At 57.9% G+C, this 27633-nt stretch overlaps 2 protein-coding genes across 2 annotated transcripts in view; both read left to right on the top strand.

Moving 5' to 3' along the window:
* The window catches only part of GNA11 (G protein subunit alpha 11), a 28208-nt gene extending 16908 nt beyond the window's left edge, over window positions 1–11300 (top strand). Inside the window, exons 3-7 of the mRNA XM_012436387.3 lie at window positions 3052–3206; window positions 4715–4843; window positions 8654–8783; window positions 8922–9075; window positions 11035–11300. Coding sequence (XP_012291810.1) covers window positions 3052–3206; window positions 4715–4843; window positions 8654–8783; window positions 8922–9075; window positions 11035–11225 — 759 coding nt within the window. The 3' untranslated portion in view covers window positions 11226–11300. The remainder of the gene's footprint in view (window positions 1–3051; window positions 3207–4714; window positions 4844–8653; window positions 8784–8921; window positions 9076–11034) is intronic.
* A 12618-nt stretch (window positions 11301–23918) lies between these two features.
* The window catches only part of GNA15 (G protein subunit alpha 15), a 31925-nt gene continuing 28210 nt past the window's right edge, over window positions 23919–27633 (top strand). The window contains exon 1 of the mRNA XM_012436412.3: window positions 23919–24496. Coding sequence (XP_012291835.1) covers window positions 24352–24496 — 145 coding nt within the window. The 5' untranslated portion in view covers window positions 23919–24351. The remainder of the gene's footprint in view (window positions 24497–27633) is intronic.

Raw genomic sequence — 27633 nt, 5'->3', positions numbered from 1 at the left:
GGCCGGCCTGGGTTACCCTCGGTCATCTGTTCGTTCCTGTCTTGGACGTGGAAACGGCAACCGCTGCCTTCCTGGGGGCCGACTGGAGAGTTAAGATGGGTGTTGCCTGGCCCAGCCCCACACTTCCCTCTTAAGTCTCTGTGGGCGCTGCACCTTGTGGGTGGGGAAGCTGAGGCCTGCGAGGTGAGCTGCTTGCCCGGGCCGCCTCAGGAATAAGCAGCACGAGCCCCTGGTTCCGGGTCCTTCCCTGGGCTGACCAGCCTACTGGACGCCTGGGGTCGACCCACACGGTCAACCCATGGGGCTGCACTTCTCACCTTCTTGCCCTGGTGTTTTTATTCTTTGAAAACGATCTCGCTCTGTCGCCCAGGCTGGAGTGCAGTGAAGCGGTCAAGGCTCGTGGCAGCCTGGACCCCTGTGCTCAGGTGATCCCACCTCAGCCTCCCGAGTAGCTGCGACTGCAGTCGTCACCACACCCAGCTGACTGTCGTATTTTTTGTAGAGACAGGGCTTCACCTTGTTGCCCCGGCTGGTCTTGAACTCCTGGGCTCAAGCAGGCCTCCTGCTTTGGCCTCTCAAAGTGCTGGGATTACAGGTATGAGCCACTGTGCCTGGCCTCCGCCCTAGTGTTTTTTTCCTTTTCTTTTAACAAAGTAGAAGTCGTTCGATGCCCTGTTTTTCGGTAACAACTTTACTGAGCTCTAATCCACATTCTGTGCGCTTCACTTGCTTCAAGTGTCTAATTTGGCGGCTTTCGACATATTTGCATAGTAGTGCAGCCATCACCACTGCCTGATTCCAGAACATTCATCTTCCCAGAGGAAGCCCCGTCCTCATCGACTGTCACTCCTCACCCCCTCCTCAGCCCAGCACCCACACATCCCCTTCCTGCCTCTGTGGATGCGCCTGTCCTGGCCGTTTCATAGGAATGGGATCACACAGCATGGCCTTCGTTGTCTGGCGACTCTCAGTGAGCGTGGCGTCGTCAGGGTGCATCCACGCAGCGGCCGGCCTCAGAGCCCTGTCCCTGTTTGTGGCTGGGTCCCGTTCCAGTGTGTGGAGGGACCGGGTGTTTGCCCATTTATTCCCTGGTGGACATTTGAGCGTCCTCCTGTGTGGGCTGTGGGGAACGGAGCTGCTGTGACCGTCTGTGGACGTGTGCTCCCTTCCCTCAGTTGCACCCCCGGTAGCGGAATTGCTGGGTCTAGGGTGACTCTGGAATTGCCCTCTGAGGAGCCTCCTCTGTGGCCACCTTAGGGGTAGGCCCAGCAGCCGTGCCACCGTGCTTCCTGGCAGTGGAGAGTCTCTCTGGGCCCTTCCAGCCACGGGGCCACTGATCCCACTTTCGTAGCCCTGTTTTCTAGGGTGGGTCTGTTGCTTTTGGATCTTAGTTTACCACTTGCCGTGTCTCTGCTGTGATCCCTTCCCAGCGGTGGCCTCTCTGCGAGTGCAGGCTCACGTTTGGGCTTAGATTCCATCAGTATCTGAAACAGGCACCTGCAAACTGCAGACCGATGTTGTCGATAAAGTTTTATTGGCATGTGCCCATTTCTGCCATGTTGCCCATGGTGCTTCGGCAGCAGCGGCAGAGCTGAGTGCTGGAGGCCGTCTGTGTGGTCGGCAAGCTGGGCGTGTTCTCTGGCCCTCTGCAGAAGCAGATTGCTGGTCCTGAATCTGGAAGTTTCCAGGGAGTGGGATTTTTGGGGTTTGTGTCTCTTTTTCCAAGTCCCCCGAGGTGTGCTTAGCCCAGATCGAGAGGCTGGGGGCAGGGCAAGGGGAGGGCTAAGCCGGAGTTGGGGCCAGGGAGCGTTGTTCACAGGGGACAGCAAAGGCACAGTCTCCGCTCTGGGGGCTCTGGGAGGGCCCCATGGCTCTCAGAGCCCAGGGCGGGACTCTCTTCTTTCCCATCTTAGGTCCCACCCATTGGGTCCCCTCCCCAGTCCCTCAGCCAAACTGTGTAGGCCTCTGTGCCCCGGGACAGGCACTTGGAGCAGCAGGAGGCGAATAGACAGCCTTCCCAGCATCTGCCCCGAAGGGGGTGTGTGTGTAAGCGTGTGTGTGTGAGCACGTGAGAGCACGTGTGCGTGTGTGAGCACGTGTGTGAGTGTGAACATGTGTGTTGTGTGTGTGTGTTTGGCTGTCCTCCTTTTGTAGATGGGGCAGCAAAGCTGTAGAAGGGGCACCTCGTTCCCCAGACACCAGACCCCCGGCTGCAGGGGACACTCAGACACTCATTTTCCCAGTGCGTCTGCTCACACCTGCACACCTGGCGCTCGCCTGAGTCCAGGAGTTTGAGACCACCCTGGGCAACATAGCAAGACCTCATCTCTACAAAAACATTTTAAAAATTAGCCGGGCACAGTGCTGTGCCTGCGGGCCCAGCTACTTGGGAGGCTGAGGCGGGTGAATCGCTCGAGACACCCGCCGCCCAGGGTTCCGTGAGGAAGAGAAGGCTCATGCGTTGGGTATCAACTGTCGAGTGCGGCGGCTCGGGGGCCACCTGTCCTCAGCGCCAGGTGTGGTGCCTGCTCTTGATGGTCTTTGATAAGCATTTTTCGGACCCAAGAGAGAAGCCAGGCAGGGCGGAAACCGCGTCTGGAGCCGCACGCCTCGGGTTGCAGTGGCCTGTGACTCGGCTTCCCGCCTCCCGGTGTTGTCTGGAGAATTTGAGGCAGTGAGTGCTGGGGTGTCGCCCGCTCCCCGGCCCCCGTCGCCGTCTGTTCTGTGGTCACGCTTGGCGCTGTCCCGCCCTCCTGTGTGTCCTCCCTCGCTTGGGTTTGAAGTGCGTGTTGTTCCCACGCCGTCCCCTCCCACCTCTGAGAAGCCGGCGGAAGCCTGGCCTCCCGGCCCCCTGCAGACCGCCCCGCTGGGAGGCTTTGCTTGTGGGGCCTCGGGAGGAACCGCGCGGCGAGGCGGCCTGGCGTTTTCCTGACGCGTGTTCACAGGACACCGTCAGTGGTCCTGAGCGCGCGAAGAGCGGCCGTCACGAGCTTTCTGGTGGCTCCGCGGCCCCCGGCAAGCCCTTGGCCTCTCCCCCGCCTGCCCTCACAGGCCAATGCGCTCCTGATCCGGGAGGTGGACGTGGAAAAGGTGACCACGTTCGAGCACCAGTACGTCAGCGCCATCAAGACCCTGTGGGACGACCCCGGCATCCAGGAGTGCTACGACCGCAGGCGCGAGTACCAGCTCTCCGACTCCGCCAAGTAGTAAGCGCGGCCGCACGCCGTGGGAGGGGCACGCCGTGGGAGGGGCACGCCGTGGGAGGGGCACGCCGTGGGAGGGGCACGCCGTGGGAGGGGCACGCCGTGGGAGGGGCACGCCGTGGGAGGGGCACGGCGACTGCAGGCTGCCACCGCGGGCCCTTCGGGAAGCCCTGTCGCCCCCGTGGTGGGCCCCGGCCACCTTCCCGGACGGAGGGACCAGAGCGGACCCGGGACGGGCGACGCCTCAGCGGGAGCCCGTGGACTCTGGTGTAACGCTGACCTCCCTGTGCACCTGGCCCTGCTGCCGCCCTCCCTGGGTGGGGACTGAGCTCCTGGCCCTTCTTGATGCCGGAGCCTGGCCTTTTGCCGCCAACCCATGGTCTCCTCCTAGGGGGGCCGTGGGATGGGGGGTGTATGCACCCCAGCCCGTCTTGCTCCTGTCCGTAGCATCCCTCCCAAGGCCACGTCTCCCACCAGTGACTGTCTGTGACCTTGACTGACGTCGGGGCCTGGGGTGGGGGAGACTTGTGTGCTGATGGGTGTCTGGGCCGTGGCTGCAGGCACAAGGCAGGCTGTGCACTGCTGCCCCTCCATGCTCTGCAGGCCGAGGCCCCGGCCCTCCCCAGCACTGGGAGAGACCCTAAGGGGACAGGGACAGGCCCATCCCCCGCCCTTCCTGCCTGTGCTCTCTGTGTTCCCTGCCTCTGGGAGCTGTGGGAAGGCCCAGATCACCAAGCACTTGGAACCAAATGCCAGGGCCTTTGGGCAGAACTGGAAAGGTCTAAGAAGGCACGCAGCCTCCCCGGCCTCTTACAGCCCCCACCCAGGGAGACCACTTGAGGGTGCCCACTCGGGACTGCCCAGGGCATCAGAAACGGGACACTGTCACAGCCCAGAGGGCCTCAGGAGATGCCGCAGCTGAATGCCGTGTGCGGTCCCAGAGAGGGGTTGCGGGGCTGGGCAGGAAAGAGCATGAGGGGAAACTGAAGAAGCTGGAATCAAGCACGGACTTGAGTAGCTACGCTGTGTAGATACCGGCTCACTGCCCAAGTGCAGGGAGCAGCAGGGAGATGGGTGTGGGGATCTGCCGGGGCCTCTGTAGCTGCCACTCTCCTCATAGTGAAGCCTCAAGCCTGGGGCAGCTGGGACTCTCGGGCGTGCCCTGCCCTGGGGCACAGTCTCCCACTTGGTGGCCGTCTTGGGCAGCTCCAGGACAAGGCCCTAGACTAGCTGGAGTCCTCGTCCTGGGAGTTTCTCTTGTGCTGGGTCATTTCTGTCCCCTAAGGCCGCAGAGAGGAACCCGCGCCTCCTGCCCAGATAGAGCTGGGAGGCTCGCACCCGACCCCAGGATCTCCCTGTGGCTGCTTCAGACCCTGCTGTGGGTGGCGCGGTGCACGGGCCACACCCTCCCTGTGGCTTCCCATCCCCCTGCTGGTTTGCGCGCTGTGTCCCCGTCGGTCCTGTCCCCCCACCCCGCAGCCAGCCTGAGCGCCCCCCCCGCTGTGTTGCAGCTACCTGACCGACGTTGACCGAATCGCCACCACGGGCTACCTGCCCACCCAGCAGGACGTGCTGCGGGTCCGCGTGCCCACCACCGGCATCATCGAGTACCCTTTCGACCTGGAGAACATCATCTTCAGGTACCTCCTGGGCCACCGCTGGCGGGGAGGGCACCTCGTTCCCCAGACACCAGACCCCCGGCTGCAGGGGACACTCAGACACTCATTTTCCCAGTGCGTCTGCTCACACCTGCACACCTGGCGCTCGCCTGAGTCCAGGAGTTTGAGACCACCCTGGGCAACATAGCAAGACCTCATCTCTACAAAAACATTTTAAAAACTAGCCGGGCGTGGTGCTGTGCCTGCGGGCCCAGCTACTCGGGAGGCTGAGGCGGGTGAATCGCTTGAGCCCAGGAGGTCGAGGCTGAAGTGAGCCATGATCGCACCATGGACTCCAGCCTGGGTGACACAGGGAGACCCTGTCTCGTCTCAGTAAACGCAGAAAGGCCATTGGTCTTCATCCTCAGGCCGTTCGAGCGGGTCAGGAGACAGGGTTTTTCTCTAAGTGTGTGTGAGCCAGGGCCACACAGGGAAGAGCCTGGACCTGGATGGAGCGAGCGTGGGGCTGGGGCCTGCAGTGCCGGCCGGGGCAGGGCCTGTGCAGGGTGCTGGAGGGGCCGCAGGCATAGAGGCTGCGAGGGGAGGAGGGTCATGGAGACGGAGGCTGTGAGGGGAGGGGGTCATGGGGACGGAGGCTGTGGGGGGAGGGGGTCATGGGGACGGAGGCTGTTGGGGGGGTCATGGGGACGAGGCTGTGAGGGGAGGAGGGTCATGGAGACGGAGGCTGTGAGGGGAGGGCGTCATGGGGACGGAGGCTGTGGGGGGGTCATGGGGACGGAGGCCGTGGGGGGAGGAGAGTCATGGGGACGGAGGCTGTGGGGGGAGGAGGGTCATCGGGACAGAGGCTGTGGGGGGAGGGGGTCATGGGGACGGAGGCTGTGAGGGGAGGGGTCATGGGGACGGAGGCTGTGGGGGGAGGAGGGTCATCGGGACAGAGGCTGTGGGGGGAGGGGGTCATGGGGACGGAGGCTGTGAGGGGAGGAGTCATGGGGACGGAGGCTGTGGGGGGGTCATGGGGACGGAGGCTGTGGGGGGGTCATGGGGACGGAGGCTGTGGGGGGAGGGGCTCCAGGCTGGGGAGGAGCCGGGTGGCATGGATTCTGTTCTTCGTGAGCTGCCCCTGCAGATCCCACCGGGCTTATGGGGCTCCAGGGTCCGATGTGGCTGAGGCCGGTCAGCAGAGCAGCGTTCTCCCTGGGGACCCTCAGTGCTGGGAGACTGCGCAGCTGCTGGATTCTGCCATCCCTGGGAAGGTGGGCCCTGCCCATCTGGCTCCTGGCCCCGCATACGGTCTCTAGCGCCGAGGTTCTGTCTGCTGTGGAGCCGCTGAGGGGCACGGCTGTGTGTGCCTGTCCTGGCTGCCGGTGTGGGGCATGAGGCTTCAACCGCAGGTCCGATTCCCACTGGTGCTACCTGACATTCCCACCCAGAAGGCTGAGATGAAGGTGTGGGTGGGGCCGGGTCCTTCTGAGGCCTAGGGGATCTGCTGAGGGGATCTGCCGAGGGGATCTGCCCAGGCCTCTCCCAGCTCCTGTTGGTGGCCATGTCCTTGACGTTCCTTGACTTGTGGCCGAGTTGCCCAGCCCTGCCCTCATCGTCACGCAGCATCCTCCCTGCCTGCGCGGTCACCTCTGTTCTCTTCTGAGGACCCTGTTCTTGGTTAGGGCCCCCTACCTCTGTGTGGCATCATCCTAAACAGTGACATCTGCACAGACCGTTTCTAGGTCAGACCCGATCCCCAGGTTTTAGCGTGTGTGGGGGTGCTAGCCGGCTCTGTCCTGGAGGGCCTCTCCAGCTGGTACCCTGCCAAGGCCTCTGTGAGGGTTCCAGGAAGTCCGTGGGGTTTTTCTTGAGGCCCGTGCCCTGAGACCCATCCCAGGACTGGAGGTGCCACCCCTGCTGTCCGCCCGTTCTCCCCACCCGTCCTTCCAGCCCGGCTTCCCAGTGCAGGCGGGGAGGACGCGGCTTGAGGACGGAGGCAGGGCTGGAGCAACGTGGCCTCAGGCCAAGGAACGCCAAGCCCTGGGGTGGTTCCCTTGCTCCGAGCAGGCGCTGGGCCTCAGAATCTGTGACATCCTCTCTGGACATGGGTGATGGTGGATTGTTAAGAGAATTCAAGGTTTTTTTCTTTTTTATTCACGTGGGGCCCATGACCCCAGGATAAAGCTGAGGCCAGCCGGGCACAGGCCAGGGTGTGGCATGAATGTCCCCTTGCAGCCTCACGCTGACCTCTTCACAGCACAGACCTTCTGTGCCATCTGTTGCGTGTCTGTGCCCTCCCTGAGCTCACCACCTCCCCTCAATCTCCTGGGCCGCTCCCACTCTGGCTGTGCCCTCTGTGCTGAGTTCAGAGCCCTGGCCTGAGCCCGCGCCTCTGCTGCCATTGTTTCTCTGCCAGCCACCTCTGTCCACCACGAGCTGGCAGAGGGCAGCCCAGGTGCTCTGGGACGAAGCTGGTGGCCTGTCTATGTCTGGAGGCCTTGAAGGCTGGTGGGATTGCCCCAGTGCACCAGGAGAGGTGCCTGCTCCCTCGGGTGGGGAGAAGACACTGGGGGCCCGGGTCCCAGCCTTGCCGGCCTCCACAGGCGTGCAGGGGAGGCCTTGCGCTCCCCGTCGCCCTCCCGCCTGGCTGCAGCTTCTGGTGCAGGCCCTCCTGTCCCTTAGAGTCACCTGGCACGTCTGTAGTCCACCTGCATCTGCTGGTCTCCCCCCGCAGATCAGATCAGGCAGAATCCTCTGCTCGCATGCCAGGGCAGCCCTGCTATCCTGGGCAGAGATTCAGGGACCCCACCCTCCCCGGGGCCTGGGGCTGAGGCTTGAGGGGCCTCTCCGCTTCTGCCTTTGTGTTTTTTCCTTTTTCTTTTTTTTTTTTTGAGACGGAATTTTGCTCTTGTTGCCCAGGCTGGAGTGCAGTGGCATGATCTCGGCCTCCCGGGTTCCAGCGGTTCTCCGGCCTCAGCCTCCTGAGCAGCTGAGATTACAGTTATGCACCACCACGCTGTGCTAATTTTGTATTTTTAGTCGAGACAGGGTTTCTCCATGTTGGTCAGGTTGGTCTTGAACTCCCAACCTCAGGTGATCTGCCTGCCTTGGCCTCCCAGAGTGCTGGGATTACAGGCGTGAGCCACTGTGCCCAGCCTGTATCTTTCCTCGTTCTAGAAAACTTAGAAAGTCACAAGTGGAAAGAGGCGAATCTCCTGTAACGGAGCCCTGCCCGCAGGCATCGTCTCAGCTGCTGTTCTTCTCCCGCTGTTGTGTGTGGCTGAGTGTGGGGTTGAGCCGCTCACTGTGTGAGGCGGGGGCTGCGCCGGCCCTTCTCCCCAGGCAGAGGCCGGCAATTCCGCCCTCTGTAGCCGCCACACCGTGGGGCACTGCGAGGAGTGACTGTGGCATCAGTGTTGACTCCCATGAAAGATGCTGGGTGAAATCTGTGCCGCTGACCCCAGCGAGGGGAATTGCCTCTGTGCTTAGGGTGACGTCTAAAGTCCAGACGCCGGCTGTAGGGTCCCAGGGCACCCATTGCAGGTTCCCGTGGCAGCTGGCACCCAGAATCCCCTGGGTTCTCATGTCCCCACCCTAGCGCCCGCTTCCCTGGGCCCTGCAGCTTCTGGGCCCCTTTGCCAGTGATGGAGGGGCCTGCGGCGGGCACTCCTGGAGGTGGTGTGCCCACTCTCGGGGTGCGTCCTTGACGGTTCCAACATTGGGAGCTCTTGTGCTGCAGCAGCCGTCCAGTCTGGTGTGGCAGGAGGGGCCCGGCTGGGGGCCGTCCTTGGGCAGCAGACTGGGCCTAGGGGCCACAGGTGGCTGAGTCCTGGCACCGTGTCCTTCCAGGATGGTGGACGTTGGGGGACAGCGGTCAGAGCGGAGGAAGTGGATCCACTGCTTCGAGAACGTCACGTCCATCATGTTCCTCGTCGCCCTCAGCGAATACGACCAAGTCCTGGTGGAGTCGGACAACGAGGTGGGTGCTGCCCTGAGCAGGGCCAGCATGGGGAGCTGGGCCTTCCCCGCCCGCCGAGCCCGGGTCCCCTCGGCTGTCCGCAGGTACATGCCGGGGGGTGGGGGGCCTCTCTGATCCCCGCTGCCTTCGCTCCCACAGAACCGGATGGAGGAGAGCAAAGCCCTGTTCCGGACCATCATCACCTACCCCTGGTTCCAGAACTCCTCTGTCATCCTCTTCCTCAACAAGAAGGACCTGCTGGAGGACAAGATCCTCTACTCACACCTGGTGGACTACTTCCCCGAGTTCGACGGTGCGTCTGGCGGCCTAGCTGGGGCTCGTGGGCGGGGTCCTATGGGAGGGAGGGGGCTCATGGGAGGGAGGTCTCAGGTCTCATATGAGGGGGTTCCTGTACAGGAATGAGTTCTCCATCATGGGTGTCTCATACCCATTGGAGGAATCTGTGAGGCAGGGGGATCTCAGGTGGGAGGGCTCTCGGGTTGGGGGTTCTTGGGTGGGAGGGGTCTCGGGTCGGGGGTATCTCGGGTGGGAGGGGTCTCAGGTAGGGGGTATCTCGGGTGGGAGGGGTCTCAGATGGGGGTATCTCGGGTGGGAGGGATCTCAGGTAGGGGTATCTCAGGTGGGAGGGGTCTCAGATGGGGGTGTCTTGGGTGGGAGGGGTCTCAGATGGGGGTATCTCGGGTGGGAGGGGTCTCAGGTAGGCGTATCTCGGGTGGGAGGGGTCTCAGATGGGGGTATCTCGGGTGGGAGGGGTCTCAGGTAGGGGTATCTCGGGTGGGAGGGGTCTCAGGTAGGGGTATCTCGGGTGGGAGGGGTCTCAGATGGGGGTATCTCAGGTGTGAGGGGTCTCAGATGGGGGGAATCTCGGGTGAGAGGGGTCTCGGATTGGGGCATCTCGGGTGAGAGGGGTCTCGGGTTGGGGGATCTCGGGTGGTAGGGGTCTCGGGTTGGGTGATCTTGGGTGGGAGGGGTCTCGGGTAGGGGGTATCGGGTGGGAGGGGTCTCGGGTTGCGGGATCTCGGGTTGCGGGATCTCGGGTGGGAGGGGTCTTGTACAAGGAGGGCGCCATGGGACAGAAGTCTTGTATAGGTGGGTCTGGTATGGCGGGGAGTTGCTGTGTGGGGTATTCTGTATGGGGAATCCCCTACGGAAGACGTCTCACAGGAATGGTTCGTGCACACTGCCAGCACAGCCCTGTGGGGACCTTGGCAGTAGCCCCTGCATCCTCTTCTGTGTCCTGGTGCCCCCCTGGAGGCCTCCTTCCCTCCATGGCCCCTGCCTCATGGGCTGTGTCAGGGCAACTGAGCACTGGGGTCTCCACACACCTAACTCCCTCTGGGCCTGGGGGTGGCGTCCAGGGAGGGTGTGCCCTTGCCTGTGCGGTCAGTGGTGCGTTAGCACTGTCACCAGTCAGAGCTGTTACTGCCGGGCACGGCGAGGCCCCAGCCGCTCTGGCGCCTTCGTTTCCATCCGGCTCAGTGCTCCTCCCGTGGGTCTCGGGTGTCATTTTCTAGAGGGGCAGCAGGAGGGAGGGATCTGGCACATGGTGTGACCTCAGACCTGCTGCCCCCGCTCCAGACGCACGTGGCCCCTGCCTGGCAGCTTGTCCTGTGGGTTCAGGGAGCCCTGGCAGGGGGAAGCCCAGGCCCTGGATATGGGCTCCTGTCCCGCCAGCCCCAGGGCAGCCTCCTTCCAGCGGGGCCTTTCCGTCCAGCAGGCAGGAGTTCCTGTGCGGGGCGCCCATGTTGTTCAGGGTGGTGGAGGGGCAGGGGTGGTGGGTGGGAAACAGCGCCCCTGCTGGAGCCTTCGGGACGTCTCCGAGGCCCCTCCTGCAGCGGGCACCGTGTGGGTGGGTGGGGGCCACTGTTCCTGCTCTGTGGGCTCTGTGCCCAGCCCTGGGGGCCTCCTCTGACCCTGGGCCCTCACAGGGCAGCCGTGCAGGAGTCTGGAAGGCTGCAGCTGTGGAGCTGAGTGGGTAGAGGCTGGCGGCGGGTGAGCAGACGGCACAGTGGGGGGTGCAGAGCTGCAGGGCAGAGGCCCCAGCTGTGACAGCGGTGCCCTGGAGCTGGCCCCGCGGCTCGCCTGGGGAGGGAGGCAGCTGCTGCCCGCCGGGCGCACTGTGGGCTCTGGGCTGGGGTGGAGCCGGGCCGGCCATGCCTTGCCTAGTCATCCCCTGAGAGTGAGAAAGGGGCCCGTGTGTCCTTTGCCCTGGGCCGGGCTGGGGCACAGCCTCCCCTTCCGCCTCCCCCAGGGCCCCAGCGGGACGCCCAGGCGGCACGGGAGTTCATCCTGAAGATGTTCGTGGACCTGAACCCCGACAGCGACAAGATCATCTACTCGCACTTCACGTGCGCCACCGATACGGAGAACATCCGCTTCGTGTTCGCGGCCGTGAAGGACACCATCCTGCAGCTTAACCTCAAGGAGTACAACCTGGTCTGACGGCGCCCCCGGCCCAGGGAGACGGGCGGAGACAGGGCAGGGACAGCCTTCCTTCCCCCGGAGCCCGCGCCGGCCGGGCGGGGGCGCTGCCGAGTCCGGGCCGGGGCCTCTGCCCGCGGGAGTTTTTTTTCGTATTTGTAACAAATGGTTTTGATTTCACAGTTACCGGGGGATGTACATCTTTCCGTACACCTCGTGCATCTTCTCACCTTTTGTCAGCGGCAAAGGCGGCCTTTTTCTGGCCTTGACTTAGGGCTCGCTTTTTTCTAAAAAAAAAAACAAAAACAAAACAAAAAAAGAAAAAACCCTACGAAACATAAAACACACGTGCGCCCTGTGCCCCCAGCGACTCTGGGCCTCACTGAGCCCCGGCAGCCGGCGTGGGGGCCCGCCCCGCAGCCCCCGTCCCCGCCCCGCGGCTGTCCTTCCAGCCCCGCCTGCCTTTTCTTTCTCTTCCCCGCTTCTTCCTCATCACGAAAGGCGTGCAGACTCGGAGACTGACGTTTTTCCCTTGTTAAGTTATTGACGCCCAGAGCGCCTCGCCTCTTCGCGACTCAATGCTGTGTTTTGCCCACTGGACCCCTGAAGAGGGGGTGGGGGCTCCCTCAGTTGCCCACCCTTGGAAGTGCCTAACCTTTTTTTTTTTTTGTGAAGAAAAAGAACGCCTGACTGCACAGGTTGAAGAAACACCCTGGGCCCCCTCATGGCCAGGTCGCCCGTCTGTCTCTCTGCAGAGGCTGGGAAGGGTCCCTGGGCTGGAGCCATGGGGGCTCAGGGCTCCTCTGGGCTGTGCTGCCAGGGCCAGCGTCGGCCGCTTGGGGCCGCCCTGCCCCAGCTGGAGGGCACCTCACTGCAGCCCACATGGGCTGGGTGGCTGGAGGGACGGTCCCCGGTGACACCAGGAGGAAGGCCACCTGGCTGGGGCATTTCTTTTCATTTTGTTCCGCTTTGTGTTGTCACCAATTCGGAAACAGTGAGGGTGGGGTGGGGACTTTTACAGAATATTCTCAGGTGTGTACCCGAGAGGCAGAGAGAGGGACGTGGCCGGCAGCTCTGTGCGTGGCCTTGTCCCAAGCACTTGTGCCTGTCCCAGTGCCGCCCCCGGGGCGGGGAGGGGCGGGAACCAGCACTCGCACTTTGACCAGGGGCACGGGGAAGGTGGTGGCAGGCACCGGCCTGGGCAGCTTCCCAGCCTGGCTGGCCACGGCCATGGCCCGAGGGGGAGCCCGCCAGGCCACCCGCACTGAGCCACAGCCCGGGGTCCTCCTCCTGGGGCCCCTTTAGGCACTGAGGCACCGAGACTGGTTCTCCCCAGAGACTTGGAAGCTGTGGATCGAGGGACTGTTTGGGGAGGCAGCTTCTCCTCTCCTGTTGACTGAACACTACAGCGCTTTGTGGGTTGGGCTGGTACAGCTGGCCCAGGGGCGGGTCGCCCGTGCTGCCTTTCGCACCCGATGTGGACCCCGCCCCGCTGCTTCTAGCCTTGACAGATGACAAAAGAAACAGCCCCAAAGTAAGAGCACCCTGACCAGCAGTTCCTGCCCGCTGCTCTCGGACCTGCCCCGGCCTCCTTGTCCGCAGGGCTGTCTGCTGGCTGCTGGGGGAGAAGCAGGGGAGCCCCATGGAGGGGCAGGGGAGGTGCGTGCAGGTCAGGGCAGCTACATTTCTGGTGATGAGCCCCATGGGGAGAAGGGGCTGGCGGCCCCCCAACTTCCCCACGCCCCTTTCCTCTTTTGTCTCTCCCAGAAGCGTCCTTTTTTTGTGCCAAGTGTCTACCTAAGAGGATTGGTGCCAGAAGCCCCCCCATGGCGGGTGCTGGGGTCCGGCGGTGCCCTGGGAAGCAGATGGGGCCACCCCTGGCAGGGTCGCTGCATCCATTCCCGCAGTGGACTCCTCTGGGGGCCTGGGCTTGTGGCATCTCTAAAGGCCTGGATCGCACAAGGGGACCTGGCCCTGGCCTGAGGGTGCAGTTGCCCAGCACTCGGGCCGGGGTGCCACTGGGCTAAGTATTAGCTTTTCCCGGGGAGGGGCCATGCCAAGCATCCCACAGTCAGGCTGGGGCCGCCAAACTGTTTTGGCCCGGGTCCTCTGGGTCTGAGTGCCTGATCCCCCTCCCCAAAAAAGTGGAGGTGGGTGTTACAGGCCTGGGGCAGGGGTGCCTGCCCCAGTAGAGTCCCAGGCAGTGGTTCTCGTGCCATTGACACTCTCGGGTTGGGGAAGGGGCAGCTGACCCCCACCCTTGCCACGTGTGGGGCCACGTGTGGGGCGTGTTTTTATCTTGGTGACTCACCTGCCAACGCTTTCTCGTGAGTGCCGACCACCTTCTCCGACCACGTCACGCCCAGGCGGCAGCAGTCCCTGGCCACTGCAAGACCCACGCCCTGGGTCCCCCTGCTTCTCCAGAGGGGCGTCCCCGTGCCAATGTCCCCCAGTGGTGGCAGTGGGTCCTGCGGCCGGCCTGGTGGACGGGACCCGGTGATACTTGTATATTACACAGTCCTGATTTCAGACAATTTCAACCTTAATCTATTTAAAAAAGAATATTCTATACAATGCTGTTTTTAAACCTTTTACCATTTGAAATGCATGTGTTGTGCGCATTGGGGGGTGGGAGGAGGGGCTGAGGCGCGGCTCAGTGTCACTTTCCGTGGCCACCGGCCCTGACCCTTCCTCCAGACACTGATGGAAGTCGACTTTTCATATCTTTCTCCTGAAATGAACTCTGTTTTAAATTGGAATAAATTTTGTTCCTAAATGCTGGCGGCCCCCTTCTGGTTAATTTCCTGTTGCCCCTCCAAGAGGGTTGGGGGTGAGCGTGCAGAGGCCTGGCCCCCAGGAGCCCTGGACTTCCCAGGGCCTTGCCTGCCCCTGGGGGAGCCTCCTGGCCGCATTTGCACGGTGTCCCGGGGCCTCTCCCCCATCATCTTGTTTGATCCCAGGCTTCAGGTTCATTTCACTAGCACCAGGCTGCAGCAACCCCACTGGGGCACGCCGCCTTGTTTCGGGGACTAGGGAGTGAGATGGGGAGAAACCCAGGTTCTGGGCCGGCCCACCGCCCACCCCCCCCATTGCCCACCGTCCAGGGCACGTGTGGGGAAGTCCTGCCCTCCCGGCCTCCGTTTCTGTAAGCTGCGAACGTGGGACCTCTGCAGTCTTCCTTCAGTGATTTTTTCCTTTTGAAAAATGAATAGTAAAATACAGATACCAAACGCCTAAGCGCACAGCTGAGTGGCATTCGGTGCGTCCACGCGGTTGTGCAGCCATCACCACCAACCTCTCCAGAACCTTCCTTCTCTTCCCAAGCTGAAATGGACCCCATGAAACACTCCCCGCCTGTCCCCCTCCCCGCCCCCGACACCCCCCCATCCTACTCTGTCTCTGTGAATCTGATGGCTCTAGGGACCTCCTATGTCTCTGGTATCTCTCACTGAGCGTGATGTTCTCAAGATGTGTCCACACTGCAGCCTGTGTCCAGCTTCCCTTTTCATGGCTTAGTAATACTCCCCTGTGTGGATGGGGCGTGATGTTCTCAAGATGCGTCCACACTGCAGCCTGTGTCCAGCTTCCCTTTTCGTGGCTTAGTAATACTCCCCTGTGTGGATAGGCCATGCTGTGTTGATCTGTGCGTCGTTGATGGATGTCTGTCCGGATGGCATCTACCTTGTGGCTTTTGGGAATTGTGCTGCTGTGCCCCTGCGTGCGCAAGCTTCTCCTGAGTCCCTGCTGTCAGTCCTGGGTGTGCATCCAGAGGTAGCATGCTGGGCCCTCTGCTCCTGTTTTTTTTTTTTTTTTTTTTTTGAGGCGGAGTCTCGCTCTGTCATCAGGCTGGAGTGCAGTGGCGCGATCTCAGCTCACTGCAACCTCCACCTCCCGGGTTCAAGTGATTCTCCTGCCTCATCCTCCCAAGTAGCTGGGACCACATGCACCTGCCACCATGCCCAGCTAATTTTTTTTTTGTATTTTTAGTAGAGACAGGGTTTCACCACGTTGACCAGGCTGGTTTCAATCTCCTCACCTTGTGATCTGCCCGCCTTGGCCTTTCCCCAAAGTGCTGGGATTACAGGTGTGAGCCACCGCGCCCTGCCCTGCTCCTTCTATTTTAATTTTTTGGGGAACTGTCCGACTGTTCTCCACAGCAGCTGTGCCACATCCCATCCTGCCAGCTGTGCACGAGGGGTGCGATTTCCCCACATCCTCTCAGTTTCAATGAGTCTGACAGGCCTGTCGGTCAGATAGGCCTCGAGGACCTTTGCTGTGCGAAGGAGGCTCCAGTGCAGCAGAGAAGGTGACACTGAGACCATGACTTCATCTAGGAAGAGAAATGGAGCAGGAAAGTGAGACTGGAGGGGGAGATAATGGCTCTTTTATTTTCTTTTCGAGATGGAGTCTCACTCTGTCACCCAGGCTGGAGTGCAGTGGTGCGTTCTCGGGTCACTGCAACCTCCGCCTCCCAGGTTCAAGCGATTCTCCTACCTCAGACTCCTGAGTAGCTGGGATTGCAGGTGCACACCACCACACCTGGCTAATTTTTGTATTTTTAGTAGAGACAGGGTTTCACCATGTTGGCCAGGCTGGTCTCGAGCTCCTGACCTTGTCGTCCGCCCACCTTGGCCTCCGAAAGTGCTGGGATTACAGACGTGAGACACTGCACCCGGCCGATGGTGGCTGTTTCTGGCAGGCTGTTTAGGAAAGGCCTGAGAAATATGTGATTAGCATCCTGGGCGACAGGAAGGGAGGGAGCCATGCTGGGGCCTGAGGGGGAGCCAGGCAGAGGCACGGCCTGTGAGGCCTTGGGGCAGGACCACGCCTGGTGTGTTGGAGGAACAGCGAGGAAGCCTGTGTGGCTGGCGCAGAGGGAGGGGAAGAGAGGAAGGGGTGGAGGGCAGAGAAGGGATGAGGCTTTTACCCTCAGAGGGAGGTGGGAGCCATGGAGGGCTGTGGACAGAGCAGGGATAGGACCTGACTTAGGTGCTCATAGGTGCCCTCTGGTGGCTGCTGTGGGGAGGACAGGTGGGCAAGGGTGGGAGCCAGGAGACGGCTCCTATAGGCGGCAATGATGGGGGTGGACCAGGTGGCAGAAGCAGCGGTGGAGGAGTCAGCCAAGGGGCATTGAGTGCTGGGGGGAGCTGGGCCTGGCGTGGATGTCACAGGTGCGTGTTGTGCCCCCAGTGGCCAGCAGGTGTCGCCCCAGACAGCTCCTCGCCTTCCCCTAGTCCCCTGCCCATCCTCAAAGAAACAGGTGCAGAAGGTGAGCGTCTTGCCTGAGGCAGCTTGCCCTGACGGCTGGGCGGCCCTTCCCAGGTCCTGACACCAGCCCCAGCCTGGTCAGCCGGGCAGGCAGCCCCAGCACCCCCTGCAGAACCTGTAGAGCCTGGAGCTAAATGAAAAAATAGGGCCCCCGTTTAAAAATTCCGGAAAGGTGGGGTGCGGTTGCTCACACCTGTGATTTCAGCACTTTGGGAGGTCCAGGCGGGCAGATGATTTGAGGTCAGGAGTTTGAGACCAACCTGGCCAAATTGGTGAAACCGACATCTCTACTAAAAATTCGAAAAATTAGCAGGGTGTAGTGGCGCATGCCTGTAGTCCCAGCTACTTGGGAGCCTGAGGCACAATCATTGCTTGAACCCGGGAGGCAAAGGTTGCAGTGAGCCAAGATCGTGCTGCTGCACTCCAGCCTGGGAGATGGAATGAGACTCCTCAAAATAAGTAAATAGCCCGGGTGTGGTGGCTCATATCTGTCTCTACTAAAAATACAAAAATTAGCTGGGCGCAGTGGCTCATGCCTGTAATCCCAGCACTTTGGGAGGCCGAGGTGGGCGGATCACTTGAAGTCAGGAGTTTGAGACCAGTCTGGTCAACACGGTGAAACTCTGTCTCTACCAAAAATACAAAAAATAGCCGGGCGTGGTGGTGGACGACTGTAGTCCCAGCTAATCAGGAGGCTGATGCAGGAGAATCACTTGAACTCGGGAGGCAGAGGCCATTGCGCTCCATCCTGGGCAACAGAGTGAGACTCTTAAAAATAGAAAGATAAAAAACTTGGAGTTGGCCGGGCGCGGTGGCTCACACCTGTAACCCCAGCACTTTGGGAGGCCAAGGCAGGCAGATCACAAGATCAGGAGTTCGAGACCAGCCTGGCCAACATAGTGAAACCCCATCTCTACTAAAAATACAAAAAAAAAAAAAAAAAAAAAATTAGCCAGTTGTGGTGGTGGGCACCTGTAATCCCAGCTACACGGGAGGCTGAGGTAGGAGAATTGCTTGAACCTAGGAGGCAGAGGTTGCAGTGAGCTGAGATCACGCCACTGCACTCCAGCCTGGGCGACAGAGCAAGACTGTCTCAAAACAGAAACAAAAGAAAAGAACTTGGAGTTATTAGAACTGTAAATTGGAGGGCCGGGCGCGGTGGCTCACGCCTATAATCCCAGGACTTTGGGAGGCCGAGGCGGGTGGATCACGAGGTCAAGAGATCGAGACTATCCTGGTCAACAAGGTGAAACCCTGTCTCTACTAAAAAAATACAAAAATTAGCTGGGCATGTGGTGCGCGCCTGTAATCCCAGCTACTCGGGAGGCTGAGGCAGGAGAATTGCCTGAACCCAGGAGGCGGAGGTTGCGGTGAGCTGAGATCGCGCCATTGCACTCCAGCCTGGGTAACAAGAGCGAAACTCTGTCTCAAAAAAAAAAAAAGAAGTGTAAATTGGTCCATGCACTTTGGCAAAAGATAGTTAATATCTAGGAAATACTTTATAACCCAGCAATTCTACCACTGGATATTGACCCACAGAAAGCCATACATATCATCACAAAAGATACGTACCAAATGTCCATAGCCATCCTGTTGATTACAGACCCAAACTGAAATCGAACCAAATGTCCATCAACAGCAGAATGAACGAATAGATTGTAGCTTATTCACCCAGAGGAATAGTCTGTGACAATCAGGATTAATGAACCACAACCATGTGCAAAATATGAATTCATCACACACACAGCACGTTAAATGATAGAAGCCAGATGCACCCGAATTCATTTTATGTAATTCTGTTTGCATAAAGTTCAAAACTGGCAAAAATTCACCATGATTTTTAGGATTTAAAAAGTCCAGCCGGGCATGGTGGCTCACGCCTGTAATCCCAGCACTTTGGGAGGCCGAGGCGGGTGGATCACCTGGGGTTGGAGGTTTGAGACCAGCCTGACCAACAGGGAGAAACTCCATCTCTTCTAAAAATGCAAAATTAGCCAGGAGTGGTGGTGCATGCCTGTAATCGCAGCTATTGTGGTGGCTGAGGCAGGAGAATCGCTTGAACCCGGGAGGCAGAAGTTGCGGTGAGCTGAGATTACGCCACTGCACTCCAGCCTGGGCAACAAAAGTGAAACTCTGTCTCAAAAAAAGAAAAGAAAAAGAAAAAATGAAAGTAAATATAATGCTACATAAACATAAATTTAAACAATTAAAAACAAAAGAAATCCTTTTTTTTTTTTTTTTTTTTCGAGACGGAGTTTCGCTCTTGTTACCCAGGCTGGAGTGCAATGGCGCGATCTCGGCTCACCACAACCTCTGCCTCCTGGGTTCAGGCAATTCTCCTGCCTCAGCCTCCCGAGTAGCTGGGACTACAGGCGCGCGCCACCATGCCCAGCTAATTTTTGTATTTTTTAGTAGAGACGGGGTTTCACCATGTTGACCAGGATGGTCTCGATCTGTTGACCTCGTGATCCACCCGTCTCGGCCTCCCAAAGTGCTGGGATTATAGGCGTGAGCCACCACGCCCGACCTCTTTTTTTTTTTTCTGAGACCAGAGCACCACTCTGTCACCCAGGCTGGAGTGCAGTGGTTCGATCATAGCTCACTGCAGCCTCAACGTCCCTGGCCAAGCAATCCCACCTCGGCCTCCAGAGTAGCTGGGACCACAGGCAAGAGCCGCCACCCCTGGCTAATTTAGTTTTTTTTAGAAATAGGGTCTCACCAGGAGGCGGAGGTTGCAGCGAGCCAAGACTGTGCCATTGGACTCCAGCCTGGGCGACAAGAATGAAACTGCGTCCCTCCCCCCAAAAAAGAAAAGAACAAAGATTCAAAAAAAGTGGGGTCTCACTCTGTTGCCCAGGCTGGTCTCGAACTCCTGGGTTCAGGCAATGGTCCCACTTCAGCCTCCCAAAGTGCTGAAGGTGCTTTTACAGGTGTGAGCAAACACGCGGAGCTGAAATAAATCTTATTAGCAAAAAATACCTCCCAAACCTGGAAATAAATGTTCATACCGTAGAAGGCAGAATGATACTTACTGCTGAGGGGAAGGTGGCGATCACTATGGGAACAAACACTAGGGGGCTTCGTGGGGCTGATAATGTCTTCTTTTTGGGACGAAGTCTTGCTCTGTCGCCAGGCTGAAGTGCAGTGGCTTGATCTCGGCTCACTGCAACGTCTGCCTCCTGGGTTCAAGAGATTCTCCTGACTCAGCCTCCTGAGTAGCTGGGATTACAGGCACGCACCACCATGCCCGGCTAATTTTCATGTTTTTAGTAGAGACAGGGTTTCACCATGTTGGCCAGGCTGGTCTCTCTCTTGACCTCGTGATCCGCCTGCCTCCACCTCCCAAAGTGCTGGGATTACAGGCGTGAACCACTGCTCCCGGCTATGTCTTTTTTTCCTTTTTTGTGAGACAGAGTCTCACTCTGTTGCTCAGGCTGGAGTGCAATGGCGCCATCTCAGCTCACTGCAACCTCATGGCCCAGCTTCCTGAGTAGCTGGGATTACATGCACGCACCACCACAGACCACACCTGGCTAAGTTTTGTATTTTTAGTAGAGACGAGGTTTCACCATGTTGGCCAGACTGGTCTCGAACTCCTGACCTCAGGTGATCTGCCCGCCTCAGTTTCCCAAAGTGCTGGGATTACAGGCTTGAGCTGCCGCGCCCGGCCTGATAATGTCCTTACTTTTGGCCTCAGTGGATCCTGTGCATACCAGCTTTGCAACAGTTTATTAGGTGACACATTCAGCTTTTATGCATTTTCTGAAAGAAATATTTTCTACAGGTTGGGCGCGGTGACTCATGCCTGTAATCTCAGCACTTTGGGAGGCTGAGACAGGTGGATCATGAGGTCAGGAGTTCAAGACCAGCCTGACCAGCATGGTGAAACCCCGTCTCTACTGAAAATACAAAAATTAGCCGGAGGTGCCTGTAATCCCTGCTACTCGGGAGGCTGAGGCAGGAGAATTACTTGTACCCAGGAGGCGGAGGTTGCACTGAGCCTGGGTGACAGAGCGAGACCCTGTCTCGGGGAAAAAAAAAAAAAAATATATATATATATAATATATTATATATATGATATTTATATTATATATATTATAGATATTATAGATATTATATATTATATATTTATATATATCTATTTTATTTGTATTATATATATATCTATTTTATAGATATTATATATATAATATACATATTTTCTACCCATGCATGCTCACCCTGCTGTTCCCAATTGAACTAATAATACACGACAGATGCCCAGTACGGCGGGCAGCATGTGGCGAGGAAGTAGCTTTGCCCGTTTGGGGAACTGCAAGGGAGCTTTGCCCAGAAGCCGAAGAAGTGGGCAGAGCTGAGGCCGGGATCTCGGGAGTTGGCTCATTTGTTGTGAGGCCAATGGGAGCCACAGAAGGTATTAAAGTAAGGGTCTCCCACCCTGGTCCAGACTGTGAAGACGGTGGGTGCTGGCATCCCGTCTGGAAACGCCAGCAGGGAGACGCCAGGAGGGTGGTCCCCTGGGCTCTTGCCCTGTAGGGCCTCTGGCTCAGCCTCCTCCTCGGGTCATTTCTGTTTCAGCCACCTGGAAGGTCTGCACGGCCGCCACCTATGTCTGCATTTCTTCGTCTGTCCCTGCTGGGAGTGCCCCTCGTCGCTGCCATCCGGTTAGGGGCAGGAAGGTGGGTGGCTGGGTGGGCAGACGGCACCTGCCCGCCCAGTGACCGGACGGGGGCCCTATCGTACTTCCCATCTGCCATTCGTTATGAATCAACAGTGGAGAAAACCGCACGTTCGTGCTGGGCCGCTGAGGCCGTGTCAACAGCTGTCACCCAGCCCTGGGGTTGAGAGGAGGCGGGGACGGTGGCTGCCAATGGCTGTGTGACCCTGGGCGTGTCCCTAGCCCTCTCTGAACCTTGCCTTATCTGTAAAGGCACCAGAGGCCCCCGAACTATGTGTATCTCTTGGGAAGGAGAGTTTTGGTCCAGAACTTTCTAGAATTTTCTACAGCCTCTCCATGGGGGTGAGGAATCTTCACCCAAACACTCTGGCTCTGAGTATCTAGGAAGCAGCAGCGTTTTCACCAAGCTGCCGCCAGCTCACTTCTAGGCCCCTGAAGTCCCAGAGGGATGAGGACAGGGTGGCCTGATGGCCCTCCCCGGGAAGGTCTCTGGACCGTTGAGTCCACCCCTAAAGTCCCTCTTACTCCCAGTCAGCCTGTCTGACTTCTCCTGATCCGAATACCGCTTGTCTGCATCACCTTCGCTGACCCATTCAAGCAACAGCCTTGAACCTCTCGAGAAACAGCTCTGCTTTATTCCTCTCGCAGAATTTCACCATCCAACAGGCTTAGGTGTGTAAAAGTATGTATATACACGTATATTTTATATGTATGTGTCTATGTATACATATATGTATATTTTAATGTATATTTAATATACATGTATGCATATAGATGTGTATATGTGTGTATTAAAAATGTGTGTGTGTGTGTGTGTGTATATATATACTTTTTAAAAATTTTGTTTTTGACAACAGGGTTTCACTTTATCGCCCAGGCTAGAGTGCAGTGTTATGACCTTAGCTCATTGCAGCCTCCACCTTCGGGATTCAAGTGATCCTCCTCCCTCAGCCTCCCAAGTAGTTGGGACTACAGGTGCGTGCCACCACGCCCAGCTAATTTTTGTATTTTTAGTAGAATTGGGGTTTCACCATGTTGGCCAGGCTGGTCTTGAATTCCTGACCTCAAGTGATCCTCCCTCCTCGGCTTCCTAACATAATAAAAATTACAGCTGTGAGCCGCCACACATGGCCATATTATTTTATTTTATTTTATTTTTTGAGACAGAGTCTCACTCTGTCGCCCAGGCTGGAGTACAGTGTTGTGATCTCAGCTCACTGCAATCTCCGCCTCCTAGGATCAAGTGATTCTCCTGTCTCAGCCTCCAGAGTAGCTGGGATTACAGGCGCATACTACCATGCCCAGCTAACTTTTTTGTATTTTTAGTAGAGACGGGTTTCGCCCTGTTGGCCAGGCTGGTTTTGAACTCCTGACCTCAGGTGATCCCCCTGCCTTGGCCTCCCAGAGTGCTAGGATTGTAGGCGTGAGTCACCATGCCCGGCCAATTTTTGTATTTTTAGTAGAGATGGGTTTCACCATGTTGGTCAGGCTGATCTTGAACTCCTGACCTCAGGTGATCCACCTGCCTCGGCCTCCCAAAGTGCAGGGATTACCGTGAGCTACTGCGCCTGGCCTAAAATTTATTTAATTATCTGTTCTCCAACTAGAACCTTAGGTAAGGAGGTCTGGGATCTGTCTCTCTCTTTCTCTCTCTCTTTTTTTTTGAGATGGAGTCTTGCTGTGTTGCCCACGCTGGAGGGCAGTGGTGTGATCTTGGCTCACTTCAACTTCTGCCTCCCGGGTTCAAGTGATTCCCCTGCCTCAACCTCCTGAGTAGCTGGGACTGCAGGCACCTGCCACCATGCCCAGCTATTTTTTATATTTAGTAGAGACGGGCTTTCACCATGTTGTCCAGGATGGTCTCGATCTCCTGACCTCGTGATCTGCCTGGCTCGACCTCCCACAATGCTGGGATTACAGGCGTGAGCCACTGTGCCCGGCCTGTGTTTCTTGACTATGGTGCCTGGCATACAGTTGGTGCTCCATTTATGCTCAAACAGTGAAGGGCTGGCCTGCCCGGAATCTGCCTGGTGGCCATCTAGACTCTGGGGCCTCACAGGTGAGGGACGGGCTCCCGGCTCTGTTTTGTCCCAGCCCTGGCTGTCACTCCCCTGCTCTGAGCCTCAACTTCCTCGTCTGTCAAACAGGGATGACAGTAGTAACTGCAGGGTGATGGGAGTATAAAGCCGGCCCATGGCAGAGGCTTGGAAACGGTCCATGCCGCCTGGCCTCAGCTGTTTCTTAAAAATATATTAGCAGGGCCGGGCACAGTGACTCACATCTGTAATCCCAGTACTTTGGGAGGCCCAGGCGGGCAGATCACCTGAGGTCTGGAGTTCGAGACCAGCCTGACCAACATGGAGAAGCCCCATCTATACTAAAAAAATACAAAATTAGCTTGGTGCAGTGGCTCACGCCTGTAATCACACTTTGGGAGGCCGAGGCAGGCGGGTCACTTGAGGTCGGGAGTTTGAGACCAGCCTGATCAACATGGCTAAACCCCATCTCTACTAAAAAATACAAAATTAGCCCGGTGTGATGGCGGGTGCCTGTAATCCCAGCTACTCGGGAGGCTGAGGCAGGAGAATCGCTTGAACCTGGGAGGTGGAGGTTGCAGTGAGCCAAGATAGCGCCACTGCACTCTGGCCTGGCAACAAGAGCGAAACTCCGTCTCATAAATAAATAAATATCTCAGCAGTAGCATGGGTCTGATAGTTTCTAATTGGCTCAGAGGAGGGGACAGCTCCAGGCGAGGCCCGAGGAGGAGCGGCCGCCCCTTCTCCAAAAGGAGGAAGAAGGCCCCGTGGCCTCACAGAACCCGGTTTGTGGTGGGGATTTTCCCGCCACCGCCCCGCCCTCCGTGGGGCCCCCACCTCACCCTCTCCCGGCACCCTTCACCGTCAACCTGTTGGGCCGGGTCTGGGCAGGTCTGGTGGTGGGCGGGGAGCCCTGAGCCTCCCCACCTCCTCCCGTCCCCACCCTGTTTCCAGCACTCAAGCCTTGCCACTGCTGAGCTGAGCTTCCTGGGTGTTCCAGGCAAGGAAGTCTGGGTCCCTGGAGGGTGGCCCCCCAAGAAGAAGGCAGCCCCCCTGTGCACCCGGCTGCCCGGAGCCCTCTCCAGGGCTGGCTGGGCTGGGGGGTGCCCTGGGTAGCGGGGACCCGGGGGCGATGCCACCCCGTGACATCTGAGGCCACTGAACCATGGCACGCTCGCTGACCTGGCGCTGCTGCCCATGGTGCCTGACGGAGGATGAGAAGGCCGCTGCCCGGGTGGACCAGGAGATCAACAGGATCCTCTTAGAGCAGAAGAAGCAGGACCGCGGGGAGCTCAAGCTGCTGCTTTTGGGTGAGTCCAGGGCCGGTGGGCAGCAGGCAGCTGGCAGGGGCATCCAGGCAAGGGGGAGGACCAGGCTAGGTCAGACATTGGCATCACGGAGGCCTCGCCTCTTCCCAGGGAATCGGGAGCCTGGGAACCCATCTTCCAGATGAGAAAGACTGAGGCTCAGAGAGCCCAAGTTACTTGTCCAACATGAGAGCAGCGCTGGTGCCCAGGCCTGTCCACTGCACGGGGCGCACACAGCAGCAGACGTGACTCGGCCGGCCCCTTGTCAGGCAGGCCCAGCCCGCCCTACCTGCCTGTGTCACAGCAAGGGAATGATGAGCTCAGGTGTGCAACCCGTTCTGGCCAGCCCGCCCGCAAGGGAGGGGCCGGCTCCAGCCTCTCCTCCGTCTCCAGAGGGCTCAGCACGCTCCTTCTCGTCTTTAGGTCCCTGCCACGGCTGGAGAGGACTTGCCTAGGGCTTGTTTGGGGGCGAGAAAGGATGGATTGATTGGTTCATTTGTTCATTCATTCATTCATTCATTCATTCAAGATTTACTGAGTAACTCCCAGGGACACCGCACCCAGCAGAGAAAGATGTTTCTGTCTTCCTGAATGTCATTTCCAGTAAAGGAGCCAAGACATTCAGTCTGTAAACTCATGAGCAGATAAAATAATTCCAGCAACAAAAAGATCTAGGGGAAAACAAAACGGGGCGATGGCTGGGGCTTCAGATGGGGAGCTGGCGTCACTAAGGCTTCAAGATTCTGAACTCTGGCCGGGCGCGGTGGCTCCAGCCTATGATTCCAGCACTTTGGGAGGCCGAGGTGGGTGGAACAGAGGTCAGGAGTTCAAGACACAGCCAGGCCAACATGGTGAAGCCCCATCTCTACTAAAATTCTAAAAATTAGCGGGGGATAGTGGCTCACGTCTGCAATCCCAGCACTTTGGGAGGCCGAGGTGGGCGGATCACGATGTCAGGGGATTGAGACCAGCCTGGCCAACACAGTGAAGCACCATCTCTACTAAAAATGCAAAAAATTAGCCGGGTATGGTGGTGCACGCCTGTAATCTCAGCTACTCGGGAGGCTGAGGCAGGAGAATTGCTTGAACCTAGGAGGCAGAGGTTGCAGTGAACTGAGATGGTGCCACTGCACTCAGCCTAGGTGACAGATAAAGACTGTCTCAAGAAAAAAAAAAAAAGAAAAAAAATCAGGCCTGTAATCCCAGCACTTCGGGAGATCGAGGTGGGCAGATGGCCAGGAGTTCGAGACCAGCCTGGCCAACATGGCAAAACCCTGTCTCTACTAAAATTAAAAAAAAAAAAAAATTAGCTGGGTGTGGTGGCAGGCACCTGTAATCCCAGCTACTCGGGAGGCTGAGGCAGGGGAATAGCTTGAAACTGGGAGGCAGAGGTTGCAGTGAACCAAGACTGCACCACTGCACTCCAGTCTGGGCAACAAGAACGAAACTCCATCTCAAAAAAAAAAAAATTCTGATCTCTGAAGCATCACGGTCTTCTCATTCCTACACCTCATTGCCCCAACCACCTTTCCCTGATTATAGTCCTGTTGGTTTAAGCCCGGGGATGTAGCCTGGGAGGGTCTCCTGGGATCCCTGAACCCTGGGCTGGGGGCTGGAGAAGATGTCATCTTCTGGACTCACATGTGTATGTCCCGGGCAAAGAGCCTGGGCATCCTGTGATGGTCGCCATCATCCTTCCCTCGTTCAGTGGAAAGAGGCAGCCGGAGAGGAAAGAGACAGGAAATCGAGTGGGAAGGAGGGGACGCCGGGAACTGCACCTTCACATGGTTTTTATTCTTTTCTTTCTTTTTATTTTATTTTATTTTTGAGATGAAGTCTTGCTCTGTCGCCCAGGCTGGAGTGCAGTGGCGAGATCTCAGATCACTGCAACTTCCACCTCCTGGGTTCAAGCGATTCTCCTGCCTCAGCCTCCAGAGTAGCTGGGATTACAGGTACGCACCACCATGCCCAGCTAATTTTTGTATTTTTAGTAGAGACAGAGTTTCACTTTGTTGGCCAGGCTGGTCTTGAACTCCTGACCTCGTGATCCACCCTCCTCGGCCTCCCAAAGTGCTGGGATTACAGGTGTGAGCCACCACGCCCAGCCTTATTTTTATTTTTATTTTTATTTGAGATGGAATTTCACTTTGACACCCAGGCTGGAGCACAGTGGCGCGATCTCAGCTCACTGAAATCTCTGTCTCCTGGGTTCAAGTGATTCTTTGGCCTCAGCCTCCTAACTGGAACTACAGGTGCCCACCACCATGCCCGGCTAACTTTTGTATTTTTAGGAGAGACGGGGCTTTACCATGTTGGCCAGGCTGGTCTCAAACTCCTGACCTCAGGTGATCCACCTGAAATATTCTTTTTATCTAGTTCAGCAGGAGGGATCAGGGCTAGAGTTGAGAGGGTCCTTGGCCAGGCGCGGTGGCTCATGCCTGTAATCTTAGTACTATGGGAGGCCTAGATGGGAGAATTGCTTGAGCTCAAGAGTTTGAGGCCAGCGTCGGCAACATAGCAAGATCCTGTCTCTACAAAAAATAAAATAATTAGTCAGGCATGGTGGTGTACACCGTGGTCTGAGCTACTTGGGAGGCTGAGGTAAGAGGATCACTTGAGCCTGGAAGATCAAGGCTGCAGTGAGCTATGATCACGCCACTGCACGCCAGCCTGTGCGTCAGAGCAAAGCTGACTCTGTCTCAAAAAAAAAAAAATTTTTTTCACCCACTTATTTCTCCGGCAAAATCTGCTATGGTGTCAAATCCAGACCCTGGCCCCCCTTGACCTCTCTGCCCCAGCTGCTGCTGTTTTCTGTCATAATCAGTCCTTCGGCACTGGCCACCCAGCTTCTTGGCTCTTCATGGAGTATCTCTTTTTTTTTTCCTTAAATGTTTGGTAGCGGCCTGGCGCAGTGGTTCACGCCTGTAATCCTAGCACTCTGGGAGGCCGAGGCGAGTGGACTGTTTTAGGTCAGGAGTTTGAGACCAGCCTGGCCAATATGGTGAAACCCCGTCTCTACTAAAAATACAAAAATTAGCTGGGCGTGGTGGTGCGTGCTTATAGTCCCAGCGACTCAGGAGGCTGAGGCAGGAGAATTGCTTGAATCTGGGAGGCAGAGGTTGCAGTGAGCCGAGATTATG

The sequence above is a fragment of the Aotus nancymaae genome, unplaced genomic scaffold (assembly GCF_030222135.1).
Source record: "Aotus nancymaae isolate 86718 unplaced genomic scaffold, 86718_ANA_hifiasm-v0.15.2.pri h1tg000028l, whole genome shotgun sequence".
NCBI lineage: Eukaryota > Metazoa > Chordata > Mammalia > Primates > Aotidae > Aotus > Aotus nancymaae.
The sequence above is the reverse complement of the archived record's forward strand: the minus strand, read 5'-3'. Positions and strand labels throughout refer to the sequence as shown.